General features: G+C 42.9%; 1 protein-coding gene across 3 annotated transcripts in view; it reads left to right on the forward strand.

The window, feature by feature from the left end:
• Positions 1-1,094: 1,094 nt before the first annotated feature.
• mon2 (MON2 homolog, regulator of endosome-to-Golgi trafficking) overlaps positions 1,095-23,575 on the forward strand; it is a 91,053-nt gene continuing 68,572 nt past the window's right edge. For 2 of the 3 annotated variants that reach the window (XM_063196685.1, XM_063196686.1), the window contains exons 1-3: positions 1,095-1,550; positions 16,187-16,250; positions 17,093-17,220. In XM_063196685.1, the coding sequence (XP_063052755.1) occupies positions 1,443-1,550; positions 16,187-16,250; positions 17,093-17,220 (300 nt within the window). In that variant the 5' untranslated portion in view covers positions 1,095-1,442. Of the gene's footprint in view, positions 1,551-16,186; positions 16,251-17,092; positions 17,221-17,275; positions 17,306-23,575 lie in introns of those variants that run through there. The other variant, XM_063196687.1, reaches the window with a different exon arrangement.

The raw sequence follows: 23,575 nt of genomic DNA on the forward strand, positions 1-23,575 counted from the left end.
TTGATACAATTTACTACTAGAGCCGTGTGTGTAGGTGAGTGTGTGTGTGTGTGTGTGTGTGTGTGTGTGTGTGTGTGTGTGTGTGTGTGTGTGTGTGTGTGTGTGAGAGAGAGAGAGCATGTGTGGTGGTAGACAAGATTGCGATACTTTTACTGTAATGTACAATTATGTGTATAAGGTCTTTGTGTAGGCTATGTTTTGTATTTGTGTATTTATGTAAGCTGACAGACACCTTAATTTCCTTCAGGATTAATAAAAGTACTCTACTCTACTCTACTCTACTCTATATAATACAACTCTACTCCACTCTACTCTACTCTACTCTACTCTAATACTCTAGTCTACTCTACTCTACTCTAGGCTACTCTACTCTACTCTATATAACAACTCTACTCTACTCTACTCTACTCTACTCTACTTTACTCTATTGCACTGCTGGAACGCTCCACAGCGAGAATAAATAAAGCCAAACCCCACACCATTTCCTTATGGGACATTGTAGTGGAAGAACTGTCTGAAATGTTGCCAGTGCCTGTATTTTCATGTGTATTACTAACCTACTACTAACTTTTTTTCTTTTCAAATTGTGTGTTATTGTATGAACTCAATTTCCCTGCATATAGTTTTTGTGTTTTATACCTGACATTTTTACATTTGTCTGCTCAATAAAAAATGTTAATCACACAAAAAAACTTACTAAGACAAGTGTTTATGACATTTGGGCCGACCTAATTTGGTTAGACAAATGATAGAGGTCCAATTTAGCTCCAGAAACACTCCATAGGCTACATTACCACCACATTCAGCACAGTAATTGGATAAGGTTAAGGAAAAAAAGCTTATGCTACCCCTTAATATTGACTTGGTAAGAAAAATAGAATAGAAGGCTACCAACATTAGTCACCGTAATAATGCGTAGGCTGGCTAGGCCTACACTAGTGCCATGCGAAATGGTCTCGCGTGTCGTCTGGTGAACACTTCATTTCCCCAGACTACCAGATGGGGGCGCCATAAATGATGAAATCCGGTCACTGTTTACGGAAGTCCAAGTGACGTGTCAATATTCGCGCAGGCATTGTGGGATCGGAAGGGCTCTAGCTATGGTGAATTCAGGAGCCATGAAACCCATGGCTGAAACGATCAAATAAGTTATTCGTTGTGGTTGCTACCCTCACTGGATGTATATAATGACAAGTGTTATAGGCGATGCATTGGATACCTGGTGAAGGAAGGCAAATGACGTCTTCGGCGGTCTAATCCAGGAATCGGTCGATTAGTGCAAGAAAAGTGGAAGATTGTGTCAATGGACGCTTGTGTGGTGCTTCACATCGCTTTTATTTTTTCACTGGAGGTGAAAAAGTAGGCCGGACCCTGTCTAAGGATTGCTCTTGCAAGTCCTAACATTTCATGATTTGGGTATTTGGTCTAAGACAAAAGCAATAATGTCGACGAGCAGCCCCGAAGCCGTGAAGAAATTGCTCGAGAACATGCAAACGGATTTGCGGTCCCTGTCAATGGAATGCAAGAAAAAATTCCCCCCAGTGAAAGAGGTAACGTAGCTAGTTAGCTTACTAGACTAGCCAGGGTCTAGTCATGAATGTTGCTAAACCATTTACGACTTGCCTTGACCTGACATACCTTTCTCTCCCTACTGCATTTTATTGTGTCCCCTGATGTCATCCGTCTTGCTCGAGAGTGGATGAGATGGCACTTCAGGTGGGAATGCTGCGGTGACAGTCAGCTGCAAATGCTAAAGAGCAGACATGCCACTGACAATACAAGCATGGCGTGGACACACCGGCACGTCCAATTAGACTATTAGAGGATAATAATTACACTTTTCGTCATGTCCTCGTATTATTTTTGTATCAGTTATGGTAACATCGTGGTCGTAGCTCCAGCCCGGAACGAATGCGTAAATTCCTATTTGACACACAGCTTCAGATGACAACTTGGTCAGGTGCAGTTGATGATGGACTTGTGTGTAGTTTGCATAAATAATACTTTCGCCCACAGAAGCTAAGCCTAATACACATTATTTAAATTATGATGACAAGATCCAAGGCCATGTCACCTAGGCTGGCTGGGACCCTTCTCCAGTCACATGCATTATATTTCTCAGTCCCTGCTTGTTTCCATGACCTGTAACACAGTCTGTTTGCAGCAGTGCTACAGACTAACTAAATCCTGAGCCTGTTGTGTGGTGTACCTGGTACTGGGCGCCTCTGGCCATACAGCAGCCTTCTTTGGGTTAGCATGCAAACTGAACATCTAGGTGGGGGATTGATATATATATAACATAACATAACATAGCCCCCAGTTTGGTGTAGGAATTGATCTAGGAACAAGCAGATATGTTTTTGCCATCCTTTACCAGTGCTATACAATTCAATTCTTTATTTAAATCAGACACATATGGTCCATATCAAGGTAAACAACAGTATAAAATTACATAGCAAGAGAAGTTAAGAAAATAAAAATAGGAGAAAAAAAATCAAATAAACACTGATGCGTACACACATCAGACATATATCTCTCCAGTAGGGCTGGGACGATTGATCGACTAATCGTGACTAATCGACTATAAAAATTTGTCGACAAGAATTTTCATTGTCGATTAATGTTTTATTTAATTCAATGCTTTTTTTACTAACTTTACTAATGCTTTATTACTTCATTGAAACCTAAAATTGCCCAGCACAAATGAATTGGACGTAAATTCGGAGTAAATAAACAAGCTATTATCATGATTTAAAGCTCATATTGAGCTCACGGACCTAATTTTAACGGTTTCTTTCTTTTTTCCCCAATTTCCTTGAAGATTAAAGTGCAGAGTACTTGAAAAATTAATCGTTTGACTAATCGACTATTCGAAAAAAAATAGTTGATAGATTAATCAGGAGAAAAATAATCGTTTTGAACAGCCCTACTCTCCAGTGTCGTCTGAGCTTGGAGGGGAACCTCACAGAGCTCTTTCCTGGACCCACTAGGGCAGGGGTTCCCCAACCTTTTCCAACGTGGGGCCCACTCGAAATTGTTACAAGCCTTCAGGGCCCACTTCTGACCCAATAAAGAATAAAACTCAAATAAATCAATAGCAACACACACCAAAATATGATTAGAATTTGTAGAAAATGATTTCAAGGCCCACTTGGAATACCTTCAGGGCCCACCAGTCGCCCCTGGACCATAGGTTGAAAATCACTGCACTAGGGTTTGAATAATGCTGTTTTGAGAGCAGTCCAATCTGCACATGAACTTATACTGTATAACGATTCTCAATAGAACTGCATCACGCCCAGGCACATTGGAGTGTACAAAGAGGCTAGCACTGGACCATCTTGGTAACTTCATCAACAATCTCATAGTGTCATTATATGCTACTGTCAGCTTCTGGTAGCTGCTTATCTTATACCTACACCATAAAAGGGTAATTATTATGGGCCATTATGATGGAGTTAAAGGACTTCACTTCAGGGTCCCGAGGGTCCTCAGTCTAGCCTGCACTTGAGTACAGTAGTATACATTTTTATTTGGTGATCTAAACAAGCATCAGTTGATGACAAGACAAGGGATGCTGCTTTGTAATATGCTTTCTATATTTTTCAGATCACATAGTTTGTCCGTAGAAAACATTTTTATTTTTACATATTACGTTTCAATCTGATGTTTATATGCTGTCTGCAATAATGGTTCTTAACATATTCTTATTCTATCAGTCATTTAGGAGGAACAGAGATATTGCCCCTAACCTCAAGAGTCTGCATTGTCAGTCATTGACAGTTTTCAGGCTTGGCTACCAATTGATTGAGCAATTAATGGGAGATGACCAGCTCATGTTTATGCAAGAGATTTAGGGCTTTAAAAAAGTCCAAGATCAGTGTTATTGAAATAGTGTACTGACGCTGATAAGTGTCGCCTGAACTTCAAAAGCCAAACTCGATTGCTATTCTGTGAAATGTTTTCTGCGTTACCCTTGGGAATGTTCACCCAACCGATGCAGTATATGAAACAAAAAAAAGAAACTAACAAGGTTGAGTCTTTATCAGGATGCACGGATAAGCTATTTGGGAACTTTGTATTGGGCGAAAGTGGTAAAAAAATGCTGATACCTTAAAGTTTTTTCAGTTTGTATTAAGTCATATTTGAGCAAAATAAATCCCATATGCCCCTGGAGATTTCTTATGAAATCTGGGTCACTCGGGTTGTATTTTAGGTGAAGATGCTGCTTTAGGAATTTCCTTTTCAGAGTGAACTTGCTTACTGGAAAATAGTCATGGACTTCAAGAACTTGTATAGCTGTTAAATAACTATTGCTGCTAAATAGCTATTACTGGCTCCTTGACTTTGGCTCTGATTCATACAAAGCTGACACGCATGACTTTCCCCTTGCAGTATTAAAGCATTTTCCATTTACATGGCACTTATGTCATAAACTAGACCTGTTCATATAGTTCATCTAGACCTGGAAAAGGTTTAGATGATGCTAGTGTGGTGTAGTTACTCAATGTTACTGAATAGTACAACCTGCATGCCAGACAACCTGTGATGACTTTGCTACGATGTGACATTTAGAAGGTGTTTACCAACCCAGTGGTTCCAAAACTTTTTCTGCCTTTGACAATTTGTCCATTAATATTGCTAGATTTTCCATCAATAGTTTGTCTGCCAATATTGTTAGAAATGCATACATAGGACAGCAAATGCATAGATTAACCATACAAGTGAACACTATTACTTTTGTCTTCAGTACCTCAGCGAAACCCAGAGGTCTCAATGCACAGTTTGGCAGGCACTGTACTAACCTGAGCTTGTCAGATGGGTTCTGCCTCCCTCCACAACATCCATCTGGGGTTACGCCATAGACGTAGCAGGTCTCTGAAGGCGTGGCTTTATAGAAATAAAAAATAAAAACATCCTTGCGCGTGATTGGGGAAACACTTGTTTGACATTTTTAATGAGCTGCTACTTTATCTTCTGACAGATTCGAAAAATACAGTTAAAATTACAGAATCAGTCTCGATGAGTCCAGGGGAGCGACCTTTGTTGCAGAAGTAAATGCTGCATTTCGCTTTTTTCCCCCCTTCTCTACTACGTTTAAATTTTGCGGATGCAAATTATTACAAAAAACACCTTGTGAAAGGTGACCAGGTGTGTTCTAGCCCCCTAAAAGGTATATTTTTAAAACCGGAATTTTGAAAGTAGATTTCATAAAACAGACATAAAACCTGGTTTTAGAAACCTCACTTCAAACCTCTGGATCTCCTAAGTTGGGGCTAAAACGCACGTGTCACAATGGAGTTTTTATTTTTATCCACATGTAATCAGCACCTATGTGTTCGATGAGCACCTAAGTATTTGATCTTGTGATATACTGTATGGGTCAGACAGACAACAAGGCTGAACACCTCTGGTCTGTTGTGTTAACTCAGCTTGGCCAGTTAATTAATATACATAAATAAAGTGGAAACCGTGAAAGCCCAACTGGAAAACTGCAACTCCCATTGTCATTGTGACACAGCACTGCACAGCACACAAGTGCAAACTGAGAAATTGCATTTATGCCTCACCCGTGCAAGGGTGCAGCCCTCAATGGCGTCCGAAAGGGAGCAGTGCGGTGGGAGGGACGGTACCATGTTCAGGGTACCTCAGTCTTGGAGGAGGATGGGGGAGCGCACTGGTTAATTACTCCCCCCACCAACCTGGCAGGTCGGTAGTCGAACCGGCAACCTTTGGACTACAAGTCTGAGGCTTTGGTCATCTCCTCATGTAAGCAAGGGACTGGAGCCCAGGGCATTAACTACAGTATTACTATCGCATCAGTAAGCCACTGATATGACTAATGGGTGATGATTTCTGTGCCATCTGTACTGCTTAAAAGGTACCTCGGCGGTACATTGAAATGCAGATCACATGAGCTGGTGTGAATCTGTTGATTAGATTGGAGGTCAGTGGCAGGTGTGTATCTGTTGATTAGAGTGGAGGTCAGTGCCAGGTTGTTTGTCGCTACTAACGTGTGTTTACATGGCCAACATTTGGTCTGTGACCTGTGGAGAAACACTTGAGTAACAGTAGGCACCGCACTACCCAGTTAAATATTACACAGCGAGATGGTTTCAGTGGCTGGTGTTTTGAAAGCTGTCCGACTGGTGAGGAGGAGTAGGGTTGTGTGGCTGGTGAGGAGGAGTGGGTTTGTGAGGAGGAGTAGGGTTGTGAGGAGGAGTAGGGTTGTGGCTGTTAAGGAGGAGTAGGTTTGTGTGGCTGGTGAGGAGGATTAGGTTTGTGAGGAGGAGTAGGGTTGTGTGGCTGGTGAGGAGGATTAGGGTTGTGTGGCTGGTGAGGAGGAGTAGGGTTGTGACTGTTGTGGAGGAGTAGGGTTGTGAGTGACTGGTGAGGAAGAGAAGGGTTGTGAGGAAGAGTAGGGTTGTGACTGTTGAGGAGTAGGGTTGTGAGTGACTGGTGAGGAAGAGTAGGGTTGTGGCTGTTGCATAGCCGGTCCGGCTCTTTGGAGGGTGGCGTTTCTTGAAACGTGGCATAACCAATTACTGTGGCTTTCCACATTCTTTTTTGTTTAGTAGTCAACTGTTCGTAGGCAGGCAAACCCAGTGGAAACCAGACCTAACCTCCTGCGACCGTCATGGATAAAAATGTGTCATCCTGTACAGTAACTTTCATTCCCTGTCTGTCTCTGTCTGTCTCCCAATACGCTTGTATTCTGTCTGTCTGTCTGTCTGTCTGTCTGCCTGTCTGTCTGCCTGTCTGCCTGCTTCCCCCTTTCATTTATCTTTGTCCATTTGTGGCTTTGAATTATGACCCTTATTTTGAGGAATACTGTCTAAAATCAAGCAGGGATTAGGAGGAGATACTTGTTGCCGTGAAGTCACATGTAAGGTGTGAAGTCGCATGTAAGATATGAAATCGCATGTAAGATGTGAAGTCGCAATGTAAGATGTGAAGTCTCATGTAAGATGTGAAGTGCCATGTAAGATGTGAAGTCTCATGTACAGTAAGATGTGAAGTCTCTTGTAAGATGTGAAGTCTCTATGTGAACATCTGGACATCTGGAGTAGTGCAAGCTGGATATTCCATCTGTTTTGAGGGAGGAACATTTTGTATGCGGCCTTGCGATCTGTAAAACCTGCTAAGGGGTGTGGTGAGATTTTAGTATTTTAGGCCATGTGCATGGACTCTGAAAACATTTCCTCTCTCTTTTTTCCAAGACTGTTTACAGTTTTCTCCAAAGTAGAGGCCTCAGCAGGTTAACGTAGGCCTACTGTACTAAATGAATAATTTCTGCTCTCAGTGCAGGTTTGTCTGCCTTCTGAAATGATGTTGCCAATATAAATTCTGTTTTCACTCCTCCTCAGCACATGAAGTTGATTCAGAAAAAGTAACATCACATTGAGCAATAAAAATATACTAGAATCACTAAATGAATCCCAAAGTGTATAAGTCTTCCTTTATCTTTGACTCATTGAAGAGAGGCCAAGCTTACAGTAATGCAATTTCTCCCTTGCCTCATTGTCATCATTAAAACCCATAAACTTAGTTACATCGAAGTGTGTCCTAGAGCAAATTTGCTGTTCCCTGGATGAATGAAGTGTATTCACAGGGAGTTGTAGCTGAACTGTCACGCAATACATAGGGCTGATTCATTACTCTGCAGCCAGTTCGTCCAGTTTGGGATCAGTTTGCATTAGATGCCATTGTGTGTCCAGCAGCATCATCGCTACTCCACAAACGACTCTCACACTCAGTAAAAAGATATTGTTTTGTTGCCCCAAGCAGGATTTGTTTTTTTCCAACTGTGCTACTGACACCAGAGATGTGTCCTGATTCCAGATTGTAGGAGGACGGTAGTGCTACAAGCAAAGAAAAGAACCACAGCCCTAATATAGCTCGCCCATTCCTCCCCCAACACGGCTTGTTTTCTCACTGTGCCAACTGTGGCTAGACTATTTCGCCATGCAGTCACTCTTTCCCTCCTTTCCCCCAGCTGCTGACACTTCCTGTGTTGTTGAGTGTCCAGGGGTGCATTTCAATGTGCAACCCTGCGTCCTCCACTTGGGCTTGTAGCCTCACGTTTCGCTCATGCCCTGCCTCCGTGGAGAAAACAATAAAGTTTCCCCGCTGTCAGCCTAGCCAAAACAATTTTTGGGGAACTATTCTTCATTCACCATCCAGTTTGCAAATGAGAAAATGACTTCACAATTGAGCTTTTGCAAGACATTGGAATATAATGCTGTTGTCAGTGATGTCTTCACAACTTATTACTTCCTGGTACGAGGCCACAAGCACAAGTGGAGGACGCAAGGTCACATATTGGAACCCACCCTATATGTGGGCTTTGTTAGCCGAGCCGCTAGGTGGTTTGACTAGGCCACACTGATTTCCCCTTAGAAGCCCACTGTTGCAGTAATATAACCTAGAAGGCATGCCTAGCTAGTTATGACGCCAGCTAACCTCTCTAAAAAAAGTTGGTACTGGGCAGCTGACACTGTGGTAAAAGGCCTACCACAATGCTAACTCATCTTTCAGCAGAAATAAGGTGGTCACACAGGCCCCGTTGTGAGCTTTTTGCACGTCAGTGGGACGGTGTGAAAACCAGTTGATGGCAGTGTTAGCCTGAACTGAACTGAACTGAACTGAACAGAACAATCATAGTTTGTCCCATGGCTATTAGAATATGCTTCACAAAATGGCAAATTAATCTACTCTCCAAGCGAAACATCTGTTGATTGCATAATGTCAACTAAGATGTAGTAACTATTATTTATAATATCTCACATATCACACAAAATTGAAGTCTATATGGAGTTTAGCTAGTTACAGTATGACGCCTGCTAAACTCTCTAAAAACAGTAGGTAGCCTACTGGGCAGCTGACACTGTGGTAAAAGGCCTACCACAAAGCTAATTCATCTTTCAGCAGAAATAAGTTGGTCACATAGGCCCCGTTGTGAGCTTTTTGCACGTCAGTGGGACGGTGTGAAAACAAGAAAAATAGTGCACCGTTATCCTCAAGCTCAAGTAAGACAGCTGACGGCTGTGTCAGCTGAACTGAACTGAACTGAACAATCATAGTTTGTCACATGGCTATGAGAATATGCTTCACAAAGTGGCAAATGAATCTACTCTCTCTTAAAGTGAAACATCTGTTGATTGCATACTGTCAACTAAGATGTAGTAACTGTTATTTATGATATCTCTCTTTTTTAACAAAATTATTAAACTACATCACACATTTTAGAGGAGTTCAATAGGAGTTTCTAACTGAACAATACTGCCTTTTAAAGTCTAAACGGAGTCGGCTAATTTCACTTAAACTGCTTTGGTCAAAAATAGAGAAAGGTCTTTGGCCCGCGTCATTCTGAGAAACATCCAGCTGTATCATTTAACCTTGTTGGCTGAATTTAGTGGTTTATTTTAATACCACACCCTCCTATTCCCATGAAGCTAAACAGCAAGAAGTTATGGCCAGAGAACTGTGTCCACTTTGTTCTCCTAGTTTAGCATCAAAACATGAGACCTCTGTGACACAGATGTGTGTGTGTAAGATCTCGTTAGCGTTTCTTTTCCAGGTTGTGTCAATGGGACATTAAATTTTTCTGGCAGAAAATACTAAATATGAAGCATGCAACTTCACCATACCACATACCATTTTGCCAGCATTCAAACAGATTTTGTGATGAGTTGAACATTTTTCACATTATATTGAACTTCTAGTGTCTTACAGGGTATTTGTTACAGCCCCTGGAGCAATGTGGGGTTAGGTGCCTTGCTCAAGGGGACTTCAGCTATGGATGGAGGTGTAGGAAGTGGTAAGGGCGGGATTTGAACCTACAACAATGTGATTGTGATTGAGTGACCATCACTAGGGTTGTGGGTGTGTTCTGACGAGCCTGGGTCTTTGGTGTAGCGGTCAGAGCAGTGTACAAACCCAGAAGGTCCGGGTTGAGTCCTGGCTGGTCAACTCTACTCCCCTTCGCTACAAATGGTGCCAGAATTGGGATGGCTGCCGTGAGGCCATCGGAAGCATACCCATTGTGTGTGAGCAAACTGAATGGGAGAAGCATGATGGGCAGTTGTGTGAGGGAGACCATGAGTGTGTGAAGCGCACGGGTGCGCTTCATGAAGGGGAAGGCAGTGTGATGGAGTGACCATCACTAGGGTTGTGTGTGTATTCTGACTGTCACGCCAACGAGCCTGGCTCTTTGGTGTAGCGGTCAGAGCCCCGGTTTACTACCCCAGAAGGTCCGGTTCAAGGCCTGGTTGGGCAACTCTACTCCCCTTCGCTACAGTGATCTACAGTCCAACTCCCTAACTGTTACACCACGGCTACATTAAGATGCTATGGCTTCCCTTCAAAGTTCACTTTGGGCTGAGTTGCTGCCCATCTTCTCGTCTCCACTCTCTTCCCTGTCTGAACAGTACTGTCATAAGGGTGTAAGTCTCAGCATTCATGGCGATTCAATATTGATTTCTTAGGCCAGCGATTTGAATTTTTTCGATACTTAAGAATTCTCCACAATTCGATTGAATTGGGTTAGATTCAAATCAATGGTTCATATTTTTGTTACCTTACTGGCTTGGCTGATGTTTGAAATGTTCAATAAATCACCAAAAGCTGAAATATCGACATGCATTTCATTTGAGGAGCATCTTTATTATTGTCAGTATTATTTAGCAAAATGAAATGCCTCACAAAATGAGTGCAATAATTACAAAAATCGGTTAATCAATAACAATTAACAATCTTGTAGATGAATCGATGAATTGAATCGTGGGTTGTAGGATCAATGCATCGATTCAAAACGATTATTATTTACACACCTAACACCAAGCGGGGAACTCTGTCAGCGACTGCACATCTTTTGGAGCCAGATGGGTCTTCATCTCGCCTGCGCTTACAGGCAAGGACCTGTTGTTGCCACCGCTTGATTTTCAGCAGATCTGACAGCGGAGCAGAGCACCACTCAGAATACAAGCGAGAGACTGTGAAGTAGGAGAGAGAGGAAGGAGGAGAGTGGAGAAGGAGAAGAGGAGAGGGGAGAGGGACAAGGAGGAGAGGGGACAAGGAGGAGAGGGGAGAAGGAGAAGAGGAGAGGGCAGAAGGAGGAGATGGAAGAAGGAGGAGAGGGGAGAAGGAGGGCAAGAGACTGTGTGAAGGAGGAGAGGGAAGGAGAAGGAGGGCAAGAGACTGTGTGAAGGAGGAGTGCGAGCATGCTTGCTGAAGTCACAGTAAACACCAAGCTGTTAAAAGACAGGGAAGTGGCACAGAGAGGTGAGAGAAGAGAACGATGAAGAGAGTGGTGAGAGAAGAGAGGGAGCGAGAAGGAGGGACAGAGAGAGGTGGAGAGAGAGAGATGGAGATGGAGAGGAGGATGAAGAGGGATGGAGAGAGTGTGATAGAGGAATGTGGAAGAGAAGGGTCTAGAGATTGTCTTTGTCTGTGAATGTGATTGTAGAGAGATGAAGAGAGAGAGAGAAAGGGAATGAGAGATAGAATGAGAGGGATATGGAGAGGGGGGGGTAGAAGAGGCTTGTGGAAAGAGTGATGGTAGAGAGAAAGAGAGGGTGATGAGAGAGATGGAAAGAGTTGCAATGGGAGAGATGGAGATGGATAGAGGGATGAATAGAGATGGAGCGTGAAAGAGAGGTAAATGTGAAGGTGTAGAGAGTGTCTGCTCTGAATGTGATGGTAGAGAGCAGGAGAGACGGAGATGGACAGAGGACGGCTGAAGAGAGAAATGATAGATGGAGAGAGTGAGGTAGAAGAGAAGGATGGAGAGAATATGTTTTCTGTGAGTGGGAGAAGAGAGGGAGGAGAGAGAGAGAGGGAGGGAGAAGAGAAGAGAAAGATGGAGAGAGTGAGGTAGAAGAGAAGGATGGAGAGAATGAAGACGAGAGGTAGGAGATAGAGTATGTGTGTGTGTGAGGGAGAAGAGAAGAGAAGAGAAAGGAGGAGAGAGTGAGAGAGTGAGTATCTTTGTTATGAGCGTGTTGGTGGAGGCTCCTGTGCACATCTCTGCTGGGACGCACCATAAAGGGCCCTCTGTTGACCTCTGTTGACGCTGCTTGGCTGTGTGTGTGTGTCTGCTTGGCTGTGTGGCTGCGTGGCCCTCTGTTGACGCTGCTTGGCTGTGTGTCTGTGTGGCTGAGTGTGTCTGTATGCCTGTTTGTCTGCTTGGATGTGTGGCTGTGGTCATCACGTTACCAGGTGTTACTTTGGTGCTTGCTTGCTATCATCAGACCAGAGGTTGCGCTAGACTTTTTCACAGTCCGTCATTTTGACGGACAGGGTCGAAAAAAATCCGTCATCGCCTATTTTTTTTATTATTATTTTTTTTTTTTTTTTAAATTCTCCATCTCATTTCTCAATGTGGGGGTCGCGACCCCGCACCGGGAACAACACATGCGCAATTGCGGCCAATTGAAAGTAAACCGCTGTGAATACACCCCCTTTCACTCGAAATTCATTCTCCAACTTTGAAGATGGAGTCAACTTTGCTTTCCACTTTCTCTCTCTGCCTCCCTCATTGCACTGTTTAAAAAGCTGCAGATATCTCTCATGACGCGCGTCTGATTCAGTGTTCAGCGCTATGGTCACCACAAGCACTTTTTTAAAAGACGCGTGCTCTGATTAATGCACCGATTGTAATACACATGCAAGATGGAAAGGAAAGCCGTCTTGAAGCAGAAAGGTTTAGCCCAGGCAGTCGACAAAGGCACTGAAGCCTACAATAGGAAGACCAGATTTCGCAAAACTTTGTTGAAAAATATCAGCGACGGTAAAGGAAGCCTCTCTATACGTAGCCCCATCGGCTTATATGTTGGCTCTGGTATGCGCGGTAAAGTTGTCTGAATAAAAAAATATATCGCCTATAATGGGTGAACCAGCTATCGAAATAAGAGAAGGTTAGCTGTTTCTGGCAACGTTTGCCAAGTTGTAAGTTGCGTTGCCTGGTAATATTTAGGCTCTTGAATATCCGTCGTTTTTATTAGTTAATGTCCTGAAGCCGTTTTAGACCTGCGTTGCCTTTGAGTGAAGGTTCTGGCTAGCAAATGCTATTCGTATATTTGTTTATGTTTCAAGCGAGGAGTTATGAAACAATGTTTCTATGAAGGGCGATAGAGGGACAACTTCGTCATTGGCAGAAAATCAGATAGTCGGTAGGCTAAATGTAGTAGGCCTAGCCTAGGTCTACACATAGTTCTGAATCTTAAAGTCGAAGTCACACGTGTAGGCTATGGTGGCAACGTCTTAGTTATTTTAATTCATTATTTTGAGCAAGAGCAGCGCGCGCTCTGCTGCAGCCAGCCGCACAGCCCAGCTGCGGGGCATGGTATGACAAGCAGGGAGAGAGGGAGAAAGGCAAACGATAATAGCATGAAATTATCTGCGCTGATAACTAGGCCTATACCTAATTGAAATGCATATTTGCTCTACTCGATAGAGGCGTAGGTCTACTTAAACTTGTGATTTATTTATCATCACCCTGAATATTGATCCGTCAAAATGACGGACAGACTTCATAATTTTCCGTCATTCTTCAAAAAAAACGTCAATGACGGACATTTGTCGGTTAACGCGACCTCTGCACCAGACACACACTATGCACACACACACGTGCGCGCACAAAGACGTTTGCGCACACCCAACTGAAATACATGTAGACTGACTTGTACATGTCAGTACACGGAGCACAGCACAGTAGTAGGTGTCAAGTGTGATGATAGTTCTCAGTGGTTCATGCAGCTTCTGTTTTGGTTTGGTCTAGCATTTAATAGCTTATTAATTTACTATAACTTAATAATTTATTCTGGTCAGTAACCTTGTCCTTTGGCGAGTCACCCCTAATCATGTGTGGTTTCCAAAAAATTAAATAGCCTAACACTTTGGTTCCCAAACTTTCTCAGTGGGGATCCCCTTCTGGACTTCAGAATATTTTTGCAACTCGCCCACCCACCCACCACAGCCTTAAGCTAGATATATGCTTCAGACGCATAGCCTCTGCGTCAGTCCGTCTTCTGTCTGTGCGAGTCCACGCCCCCCTCGCAGAGGGCTCTGCGCCCGTCGTCGAGCGCCTCGAAAAAAATCTAACTATCCATCGGACGGACGCGGAGGACGCAGACCAAAAGGCGCTATGATTGGTCGTCTCGCCACTTCCTTGTTCTGTTCTTGTGGCAGCGCAATGCCAGTAGTTTGCGAGAGCAGAGCTGTATTCTATTAAAAACTATATTAATGCCTTGTGTGTAAATGTGTGTAAATACACGAAGCTACAAGCTAAGTAACAAACAATGCATCTGTTGAACACTCGGCGTACAATGCCTGTGGTTTTACTACCGTAGCTTCCTCCAACGAATGTAAACACACATTGGCAGAATCAACCGTCTACATGCTTGCATTTTCTGCTCGTTAAAACAGACTGGGTAGCTTATGTCAAATAACGATACCAGTGCATTGCCTTTGCAATTTGTGTGAAAATATAGCTAACCGGGCTAGAAAGCAACATTGCTTAATAATGACCGCAGTGCTTACAATGCAGTGAAAGTAATCGCGCAATTTCAAATGTGTCTCGCGACGAGACCTCGGACCTCGCAGAACTCGCAGATGCATGAATACAATGTTGGTTCGTGGCCACTCCCACGCGACTTTTGACGAGCGCAGTTGCTGAAGTCTAATCTGACCTTTAGCCTAGCAATGTATTTCTTGCAATATTAGCAGACACACTATCTATTAATGGGTGGTTGACATTTAAGGACGTAATGCAAAAAAAAAAAGTTTTTCAAATTCCTGAAAAAACGATGGGAAAAATTGGAAAAAAAATTAGAAAAAAATAAAGCTCATAGTGGTCCGTGGAATTTCGCCTAATTTTTTGCCATTTTTGGGAAAATGTGGCCTGCGGTGTGACATCCTTGGTGTGACATTTCTGTAAGATACAATAAAACTATTAATATTCTGCACAAATATATCCCCCATGCTCTTTGTACTATTGTTCCTTAAACCCCCACCCCACACACACACTACTACCCACCCGCACCCCCACCCACACCCACACACGCCTATGCATTGTACAGGCAGATTACTATGATTTCACTGCATGGTTGCACTGTATTACTTGTAATAATTGTGTGAATGTGACAAATACATCTCCTGGTATCCTTATATCCTTGCATGATACATGAAAAACAAGTAAGGATTGAATAACACATTGCATAAGCATGTCACACCGCATGACATGAAGTCAAACCACAGGAAATTCACTGCATTGTGGCCAGTTTAATCCTTTTGTATACATGACTGACCTCTGAGATCCTAACTCGATAATGATATTGTGTTTAATCTTAATATGTGTTTTCATTTATAAAAAAACTTTTTTTTTCCTTCTATAAGACCAGGACCACACCACAGGACACCATAAAATGAACCTAAGCATTGAGTGACAGAAACATTGTAATATGTAGACATATTAAGAGGTGAAGAGTCACCTTAAACCTCCAGACCACTCTCCAATAGCTGAGGTACTGACTGGTTAGGAGCCTGTCTTTAAGACCCTTGTAGCTGCCCGTTCACCAACATTGACATACATGTCACCCCACAGGACGCAATTTGTGTTACGAAATGGAACTTGTAGTTAATATTACTCTCTTGAATTTTTTTCACATTCACATATCTTAATATCAAGTTTATATTTATGCAATCATGCAAAATGCTTCATACATTATTCAAAATGCTGTTGGTTAATTGAGATATATATTATATTCCAGGTTTCATTAATGTTACAGTCACACCGCAGGATATTTCACATATAAACCTTTACATAAATCTTAACAAAAATGTTTCTTCTCATTTAAGACTAATATGAAACATAATGTACCACATCGTCTTTATTGACAGGAAAAATAACAGTTTTGTAGGTTTTTACCAAGTGTTACGAAAAAACAAGGCGTCACATCTCCCACCCTAATGGAATGTCTAGCAATATTAATGGACAAAAAAAATCATTTTCATATGGCTGGACTTTCCATTAATAGTTTGTCCGCTAATATTAACCATACAAGTGAATACAAGTCCCTTTTGTCCGCGACCCCCCTTCAGTACGTCCGTGACTCCATAGGGGTCCGGGCCCCCAGTTTGGGAACCATGGTCCTAACAATTTTCTCTCTATGTTTTTATTTTTCAGGCTGCCGAGTCCGGGATTGTGAAGATCAAAACCATTGCAGCAAGGAATACAGACATCCTAGCAGGTATACCATCACTTTTCATAGTGTTTCTTAATGGGAACACCGACATCCTTGCAGGTGTACCATCACGTATCATAATGTTTGTTCTCTAACTGTTCCAGTGTTATCTGGACTTCCAGTGTTATCTGGACTGCCAGTGTTTTTTGTACTCCCAGTGTTATTTGCGTCCAACTGGACACAGGTGGTTTTGTGACAAGTGGCCTGATGTATTTGAGCGTCATTTGAGGTGGCCGCTGTCTTGATGGCAGACTCACATGTTGCTAAGGTAGCCGCTGTCCTGATAGCAGACTCACATGTTGCTAAGGTAGCCACTGTCCTGCTAGAGGGGTGTTGCTAAGGTAGCCACTGTCCTGATAGCAGACGCACATGTTGCTAAGGTAGCCACTGTCCTGATAGAGGAGGCACCTGTTGCTAAGGTAGCCGCTGTCCTGATAGCAGACGCACATGTTGCTAAGGTAGCCACTGTCCTGCTAGAGGAGGCACCTGTTGCTCTGTGTTTAATTAAGGCCATACTGCCCTCCAGCTGCCAGACTAACAGGCTGATAATCACATCAGGTTTTACTGAAGTATGTGTAAGCAAATCAGTTAATGTCATTTATAAAGCACATTGAAAAGAGATTAGACTGAACAAAGTGCTGAACAGTGCCTAGTGAGTTACAGACCGTAAGCCATGGTCCTTAACCACATTCAAACTAAACATCTGAGGTGTGCGTGCGTGTGTGTTCGTGCGTGCGTGCGTGCATGTGCGTGCGTGTCTATCTATCTATCTATCTATCTATCTATCTATCTATCTATCTATCTATCTATCTATCTATCTGATTCGTTCCCTGTGTGTGTGTCTTCAGCCCTGAAGGAGAACAGTTCTGAGGTGGTGCAGCCGTTCCTGATGGGGTGCGGTACTAAGGAGCCTAAGATCACCCAGCTGTGCCTGGCAGCCATCCAGAGACTCATGTCCCACGAGGTGGTTTCAGAGGTATGGGGCATTACCACTATTATGGGGCATTACCACTATTAAACTATTAAACTAGAGACTCATGTCCCACGAGGTGGTCTCAGAGGTACCAATTACTAACTAACTAACCAATGAAGTGGTCTCAGAGGTACAGTATGGGGCATTATATATTATGGGGTAGTGGTGTCAACAATGATCGATTCGGCGATGCAATCCAATGCGGGGCATGGACGATCCAGAATCGATCCGGCAAGTTCCAGAATCGATCCGGCAATTTTTTTAAGTTTCAATTACTTCCATGGATATTTCGGGAGCAAATGAATGTTAAATTAAATAAAATCACTTCAAAACATTGCAAGACTGATACAGACTGATACAGACTGATACAGAAAACAGTCAGTAAATTGCTGCTCAGTATCTGACTACTTGTATTGCCTCATCAGGACTGGTTAAACATTTGCTTTGCTTTCAGTAGAAATGTAATGCATTGCAATGCATTGTAGAACCGAATCGAATTGAATCGCTACCTCCTGAATCGTGATCGAATCAGATCGTGAGGGCAGTGCCAATCCACACCACTAGTATGGGGCATTATGTAAGGGTTAACGTTCGGCGAGAAGGTCGCTACCGTGGAATAGCAGCACGACAGAGAGAATCTTTAGACCCCGACGCGGAGCGGAGGGGTCTTGTTCTCTCTGAAGTGCTGCTATTCCTCAAAGCGACCGACTCGCCGAAAGTTAACCCGCTTATTATATGGATATACTTAAATGATTCACACATGCGGGGACATTTCTTTAGACCTATTTAATGTTAAGATTGTTGCTGCGCAAAACAAAACAGTGCCGTTGTGGAACACCGCTAGGCAACAGCTAGGTAGGCTAGCCAGGACAACAGGTGTTGTCTATCACAGCAGCTGATTAGAGTGACAAAAGACCGGACCCCCTGCGGAGTGATATGAAACATTCGCTTTAGCCACTGACTTGTATACAAGCCAGTGGCTTTAGCAGTGAACGTCTTGTTGCCATTGACACCGGTAGCCAGGACAACGGGTGCTGTCTATCACAGCAGCTGATTTGAGTCTTGTTGAAAAGTCGCTTTAGCAGTGAAAAGTCTTGTTGCCATTGACAGCGGTCTGTTATAGACCAACCCGTCCGTTATCGAAAAATAACAGACGTCCGAACGTTGGGGAGCCCCGTTGAAATGAATGGAGCATTCGACAGATGACGTCACAACCATATAATAAGTAAGGGTTAACGTTCGGCGAGAAGGTCGCTACCGTGGAATAGCAGCACGACAGAGAGAATCTTTAGACCCCGACGCGGAGCGGAGGGGTCTTGTTCTCTCTGAAGTGCTGCTATTCCACAAAGCTATAGATATACTTAAATGATTCACACATGGCGGGGACATTTCTTTAGACCTATTTAATGTTAAGATTGTTGCTGCGCAAAACAAAACAGTGCCGTTGTGGAACACCGCTAGGCAACAGCTAGGTAGCCAGGACAACAGGTGTTGTCTATCACAGCAGCTGATTAGAGTGACAAAAGACCGGACCCCCTGCGGAGTGATATGAAACATTCGCTTTAGCCACTGACTTGTATACAAGCCAGTGGCTTTAGCAGTGAACGTCTTGTTGCCATTGACAGCGGTAGCCAGGACAACGGGTGCTGTCTATCACAGCAGCTGATAAGAGTCTTGTTGAAAAGTCGCTTTAGCAGTGAAAAGTCTTGTTGCCATTGACAGCGGTCTGTTATAGACCAACCCGTCCGTTATCGAAAAATAACAGACGTCCGAACGTTGGGGAGCCCCGTTGAAATGAATGGAGCATTCGACAGATGACGTCACAACCATATAATAAATAGTATTAAATAAGACTAGTGGTGTCAGAGGTGTGGGGCATTACCACTATTAACCCATTGATGCCTGATGTTGCGTTGCGCAACATTGGCCCTGGCGCCTGGAGCTGCATTAAGCAACATTCAGGCTCATGAGATTTGTGATTTTGTTTGTTTGTTTGTTTGAGATGATTGAACACATGCAAATGAAAGATGAGGGTCTTGGCGTTTAAATGCAACTCATGGCATATTTTTATGTGCTTCAGAAGCTGAGATATTTAGGTTTGTATAGGCTGAGGGCAGCTTTTCTTAAAAAGGGCTCAGGCATTCAGCACCCTTTTTAGATGCGTCCAGCATCTCTGTAACAGGGTCTGTCTGTCTGTCCGTCCGTCCGTCCGTCCGTCTGAAACGCATTCCTTGTCTGAAACGCTGTCTTGTCTGAAACGCTGTCTGAAACGCATTCCTTCAATTGTTCCTCCTGTGTCCACAAGGCGGAGGCAGAGAGGCATTTTGGCCTGGAGCGAATGCGTGTCAAAACCAAACCGGCAAGGCTAAGCTGATAGCATTGTGAGACAACTGAGGGGTGCATTCAATTTTCGGCATTGTTTTGCGTTTGGACAGTGGTAGTCAACTTCGTTCCTTCTCCACAGCACACCAACACCACTGTGAGTGTCACTTAATGTTCACAGTCTTGTGATAGGCCTACACTTCGGCTGATAGTGTCGCGTTGTGCAGCTATTTTGGTTCATCAGAATGGAAATGAACGATTTAGAAGTCGGCAGGCAGTATTTCACACAGATGTTTGTGCTCGGATAGAGGGGCGTTAGCATTGCATAACGCTCCACGACATGGAACCGTAATAAGTTGACAGGCGACCAGCAGCGCTACAGCTCTTCCTCTAAACGTGAGTTTGCAAACATTCTGCCACTACGTTTCAGTGAGTAGTCCGTGTTCTCGAACTAGTAGACAGATGGGCCATTTGCATTTCACATACGCTGTGTTACTGATGTTCTCGGGCATATTGCAAGGGAGAGTCGTTTTCTGCTGGCGGGCGCGTGAACCCCACAGGTGCTTTCCCTTGCGCTCAGAGAGAGCACCGGACAGAACGCGTCTTTTGCTTCGTAATTAGTTTGCAGTCGTATGAATTTGGTAAACTCTGCCACTGAAGCTCACTGCTTTGTGCCTTGACGGTAAAAAGCTGGCATTGAAAATTAAGCGCACAATGCATCCAAAGGGTGAACCCATAGCGCATGATTCACCCAAACGGTTTTATTTATTTATTAGGCTATTTGGCGATGTTTAGTTTCTTTCCCACATGCACATGACGCTGAAATGGCGTGATAGCCTACTAAAGGTTGATAAATAACCTAGTACTAGCGTAAGCGTACCCATTAAGCCCACCAAAATCTAAATTTCTTTATTTTTCAATCATCTTCACAAACATTTTTTGTGAAATGATTTGTTAAATAGTAAGATTTACCTCTCTTCTCAATGTTTATCACGGAGTTAATGAATATTTCAGAGTACAATATGAAGATTTTTTACGAGAAAAGTGAAAAGTCTGAATGGGCTTAAATGGTACCATTGGTACCATTTAAGCCCACTTGTGTTCCAAATAAGCTCATATCGTTATTTCTCTATCAAAATACGTGGTGAGGTGTGTCAGTTGAGTTTAAACAGTGTAGCCTTCATGGCATGAATGGTTTCAGACCAAAATATTCTTCCAAAAAGTAAGATTTGCTCAAAAAATAATGCATAAAACCTAATTAAATATTACAGCATATCTTACTTTATATACTTCATAAAATACTTCATCTAAACAGAGAATTTTTTTTTTCTTATTGATTATTGCTAGTTCATTACATTACGCCTTTTTAACCAACAACTTGAGATTGTACAGCACTTTATATGTTCCTCAAAGGCATTTTTGGGTTAGCATGCATGCCAACTTGCATGCATTTCAATGGGGTGTACCATTTAAGCCCACCTAGTACCCATTAAGCCCGCCTATACAAAAAGCTATTTTATGGAAATAATCAGCTCCACAAAACATTTCATGATGCATTTCTTTAAAGATCAATGCCAAACAAACTGGAATATGCTTAGAATTCATACCTAACCACCTTAAGTCTTACGGTAGAGTAAGATAAAGATGGTGTGTGGTTGTATCAAGAGAATATCGGCGTTTGCTCGCTCATAAAACACATCTTTCCATTTGAAGGGAAATGCTATAATTTAGCAAAACACTGCACATATATATATATAAATCATTACATTTACCTCTTAGTTCACTAAATATGAAAGTATTTTCAAAACATTTGACTTAAACTAGCTGAAATTCTATGATTTCTGACATGTCCCAAAACAGCAAAGTTTTGAGGCGACTTCTTGTCAGTAGTCCTGAGACAGGATTCACTTGGACGGGGATAACTCAACGATAAAAAATGTGATTTGTTTGCAATAAAAAACATTTTGTCAGTTACTAAACCCTTTAATTGGATAGGGTGATGAACAACAAAATCCACCTTTTCCCTTTCTTTAAATTGACCTCAAAGTTGAAAGTGGGCTTAAAGGGTACATGGGCTTAATGGGTACACTTACCTTAATAATATCTGGTAATTTGTAATGTAGCCACTTGATCTATGTGAAATTTGAAATTAGATGCTTCTTTTCCAAATCCAAGCATGATGACCTTATTATAGTCTAAACTGCAAAATATAAAGCTTTGTCTCGTCATTTCACTGCCTGCCACATTATTTGGAGTTTCCATGGGCAATAGGCTATGACCAACAAACAAAAAGCACATCCTCAGAGGGGGGTGGGCGTTGACAGGTTAGGAGGAGGCCAGCGGGGCGTTTTGGGGGGGAAAAAGGTTGGAACTGGCATAGAGGGACGCATCTGTTGTCCGCCTGTCGGCCTTGTTTACAGGTGTCTTAGGCGTCAATGGGTTAGATAAACTAACAAATAAGACTAGTGCCCTCAGAGGTATGGGGCATTGTAAAGTATTAAACTAACAAATAAGACTAGTGGTATCAGAGGTATGGAGAATTACAACTATTAGACTGACAAATAAAACTGAACAAGTATGCACCACAAACGCAAAGTACATTAACTGTGCGAACGCGGCAAGAAATGTCTTTATAGTTCGCCAAGGTGAACAGTCTCCCTCAGACACCAAATCTACAAGCGTACCTGGCTTCGGAGATGCACTAGTTATGGTCATCTGGCTTCAGAGATGCAATTATTATGGACAGCTTGCTGTAGTACAGCTATCGAAGTCTTTTGCAATGTATCTGATAACATTCTTTTTATATGAGAAGAATATTTTTTGTAATCTGTCTTCTATAATGTAATATACCGGTATATACGAATTACTATTGAGACCTGCAGTTGTCTCTGACCATAGGTGGTGAAGGCCCCGCCTGTACGCCAACACAGACACACACCCCCCACTGAGAGAGACTTGTTCCCTTGGCTTTGCTCAGCTCAGTCTTTGGGAAAAAAAAGCCCTTTATCCACGGTCCACCACCCCCGCATTTCACATAAGCCCCCAGAGTTTACAACTGTGACAGGGAACAGCGACTAAAGAGGCCAGGTTGCCTCTCCCAAAATACACACACGTGCACACGCACGCACACACACACACAGGCATACACACGCGCGCACACACACACACACACACACACACACGCGCGTACACACACACACGTGCACACGCACGCACACACACACACACAGAGCGATGGCAAATCAGATTTTCAGGCGAACCAAAGTAATTTTCAGAGCGTGTCCGGGTGCAATTTTGATGTCACCAAGCATTACATTACATTACATTACATTGCATTTGGCAGACGCTTTATAACCAAAGCGACTTTCAAAAGAGGACATAATCAAGCCAACATCACAAGCAAATAAAGTGCACAGGAGATATACAGAACAACAAGTGCAGTTGCAAAGAGGTTTTTTATTTTATTTTATTTTTTTTTTCATAAAGAGTAAATAACGAGTACACACACACACAAACACATACACACACACACACACACACACACACACACACACACACAAACTAAACTAAACTAAACTAAACTAAACTAAACTAAACTAAACTAAACTAAACTAAACTAAACTAAACTAAACTAAACTAAACTAAACATCATGTCAGGAGTCTGCCCTGGGGCAAGGCCAGTTCAAGCATTAGTCTAGTAGATTCTCTCGAAAGAGGAATGTCTTTAGTTGTTTCTTGAAGGCTGCAAGAGATGTCCTTAGTCTTGCTGCCTCTGGGAGACCGTTCCACCACTTGGGTACCACAACGGAGAACAATCTTGACTGGGAGTACCTAGAGCGACTGGATGGCAGAGCCAGGCGGCTTGTGCTGGATGAGCGCAGTTCTCGTCCAGTAACATAAGGCGTTAGTATGTCCTTCAGATAAGCTGGGGCCGTTCCTGTGATGGTTTTGTAGGCAAGGGTCAATGCCTTGTGCTTGATCCGGGCGGCGATCGGTAACCAGTGCAACTCAATAAATAGAGGAGTAACATGGGTCC

The sequence above is a fragment of the Engraulis encrasicolus genome, chromosome 4 (genome assembly GCF_034702125.1).
Source record: "Engraulis encrasicolus isolate BLACKSEA-1 chromosome 4, IST_EnEncr_1.0, whole genome shotgun sequence".
Classification (NCBI taxonomy): domain Eukaryota; kingdom Metazoa; phylum Chordata; class Actinopteri; order Clupeiformes; family Engraulidae; genus Engraulis; species Engraulis encrasicolus.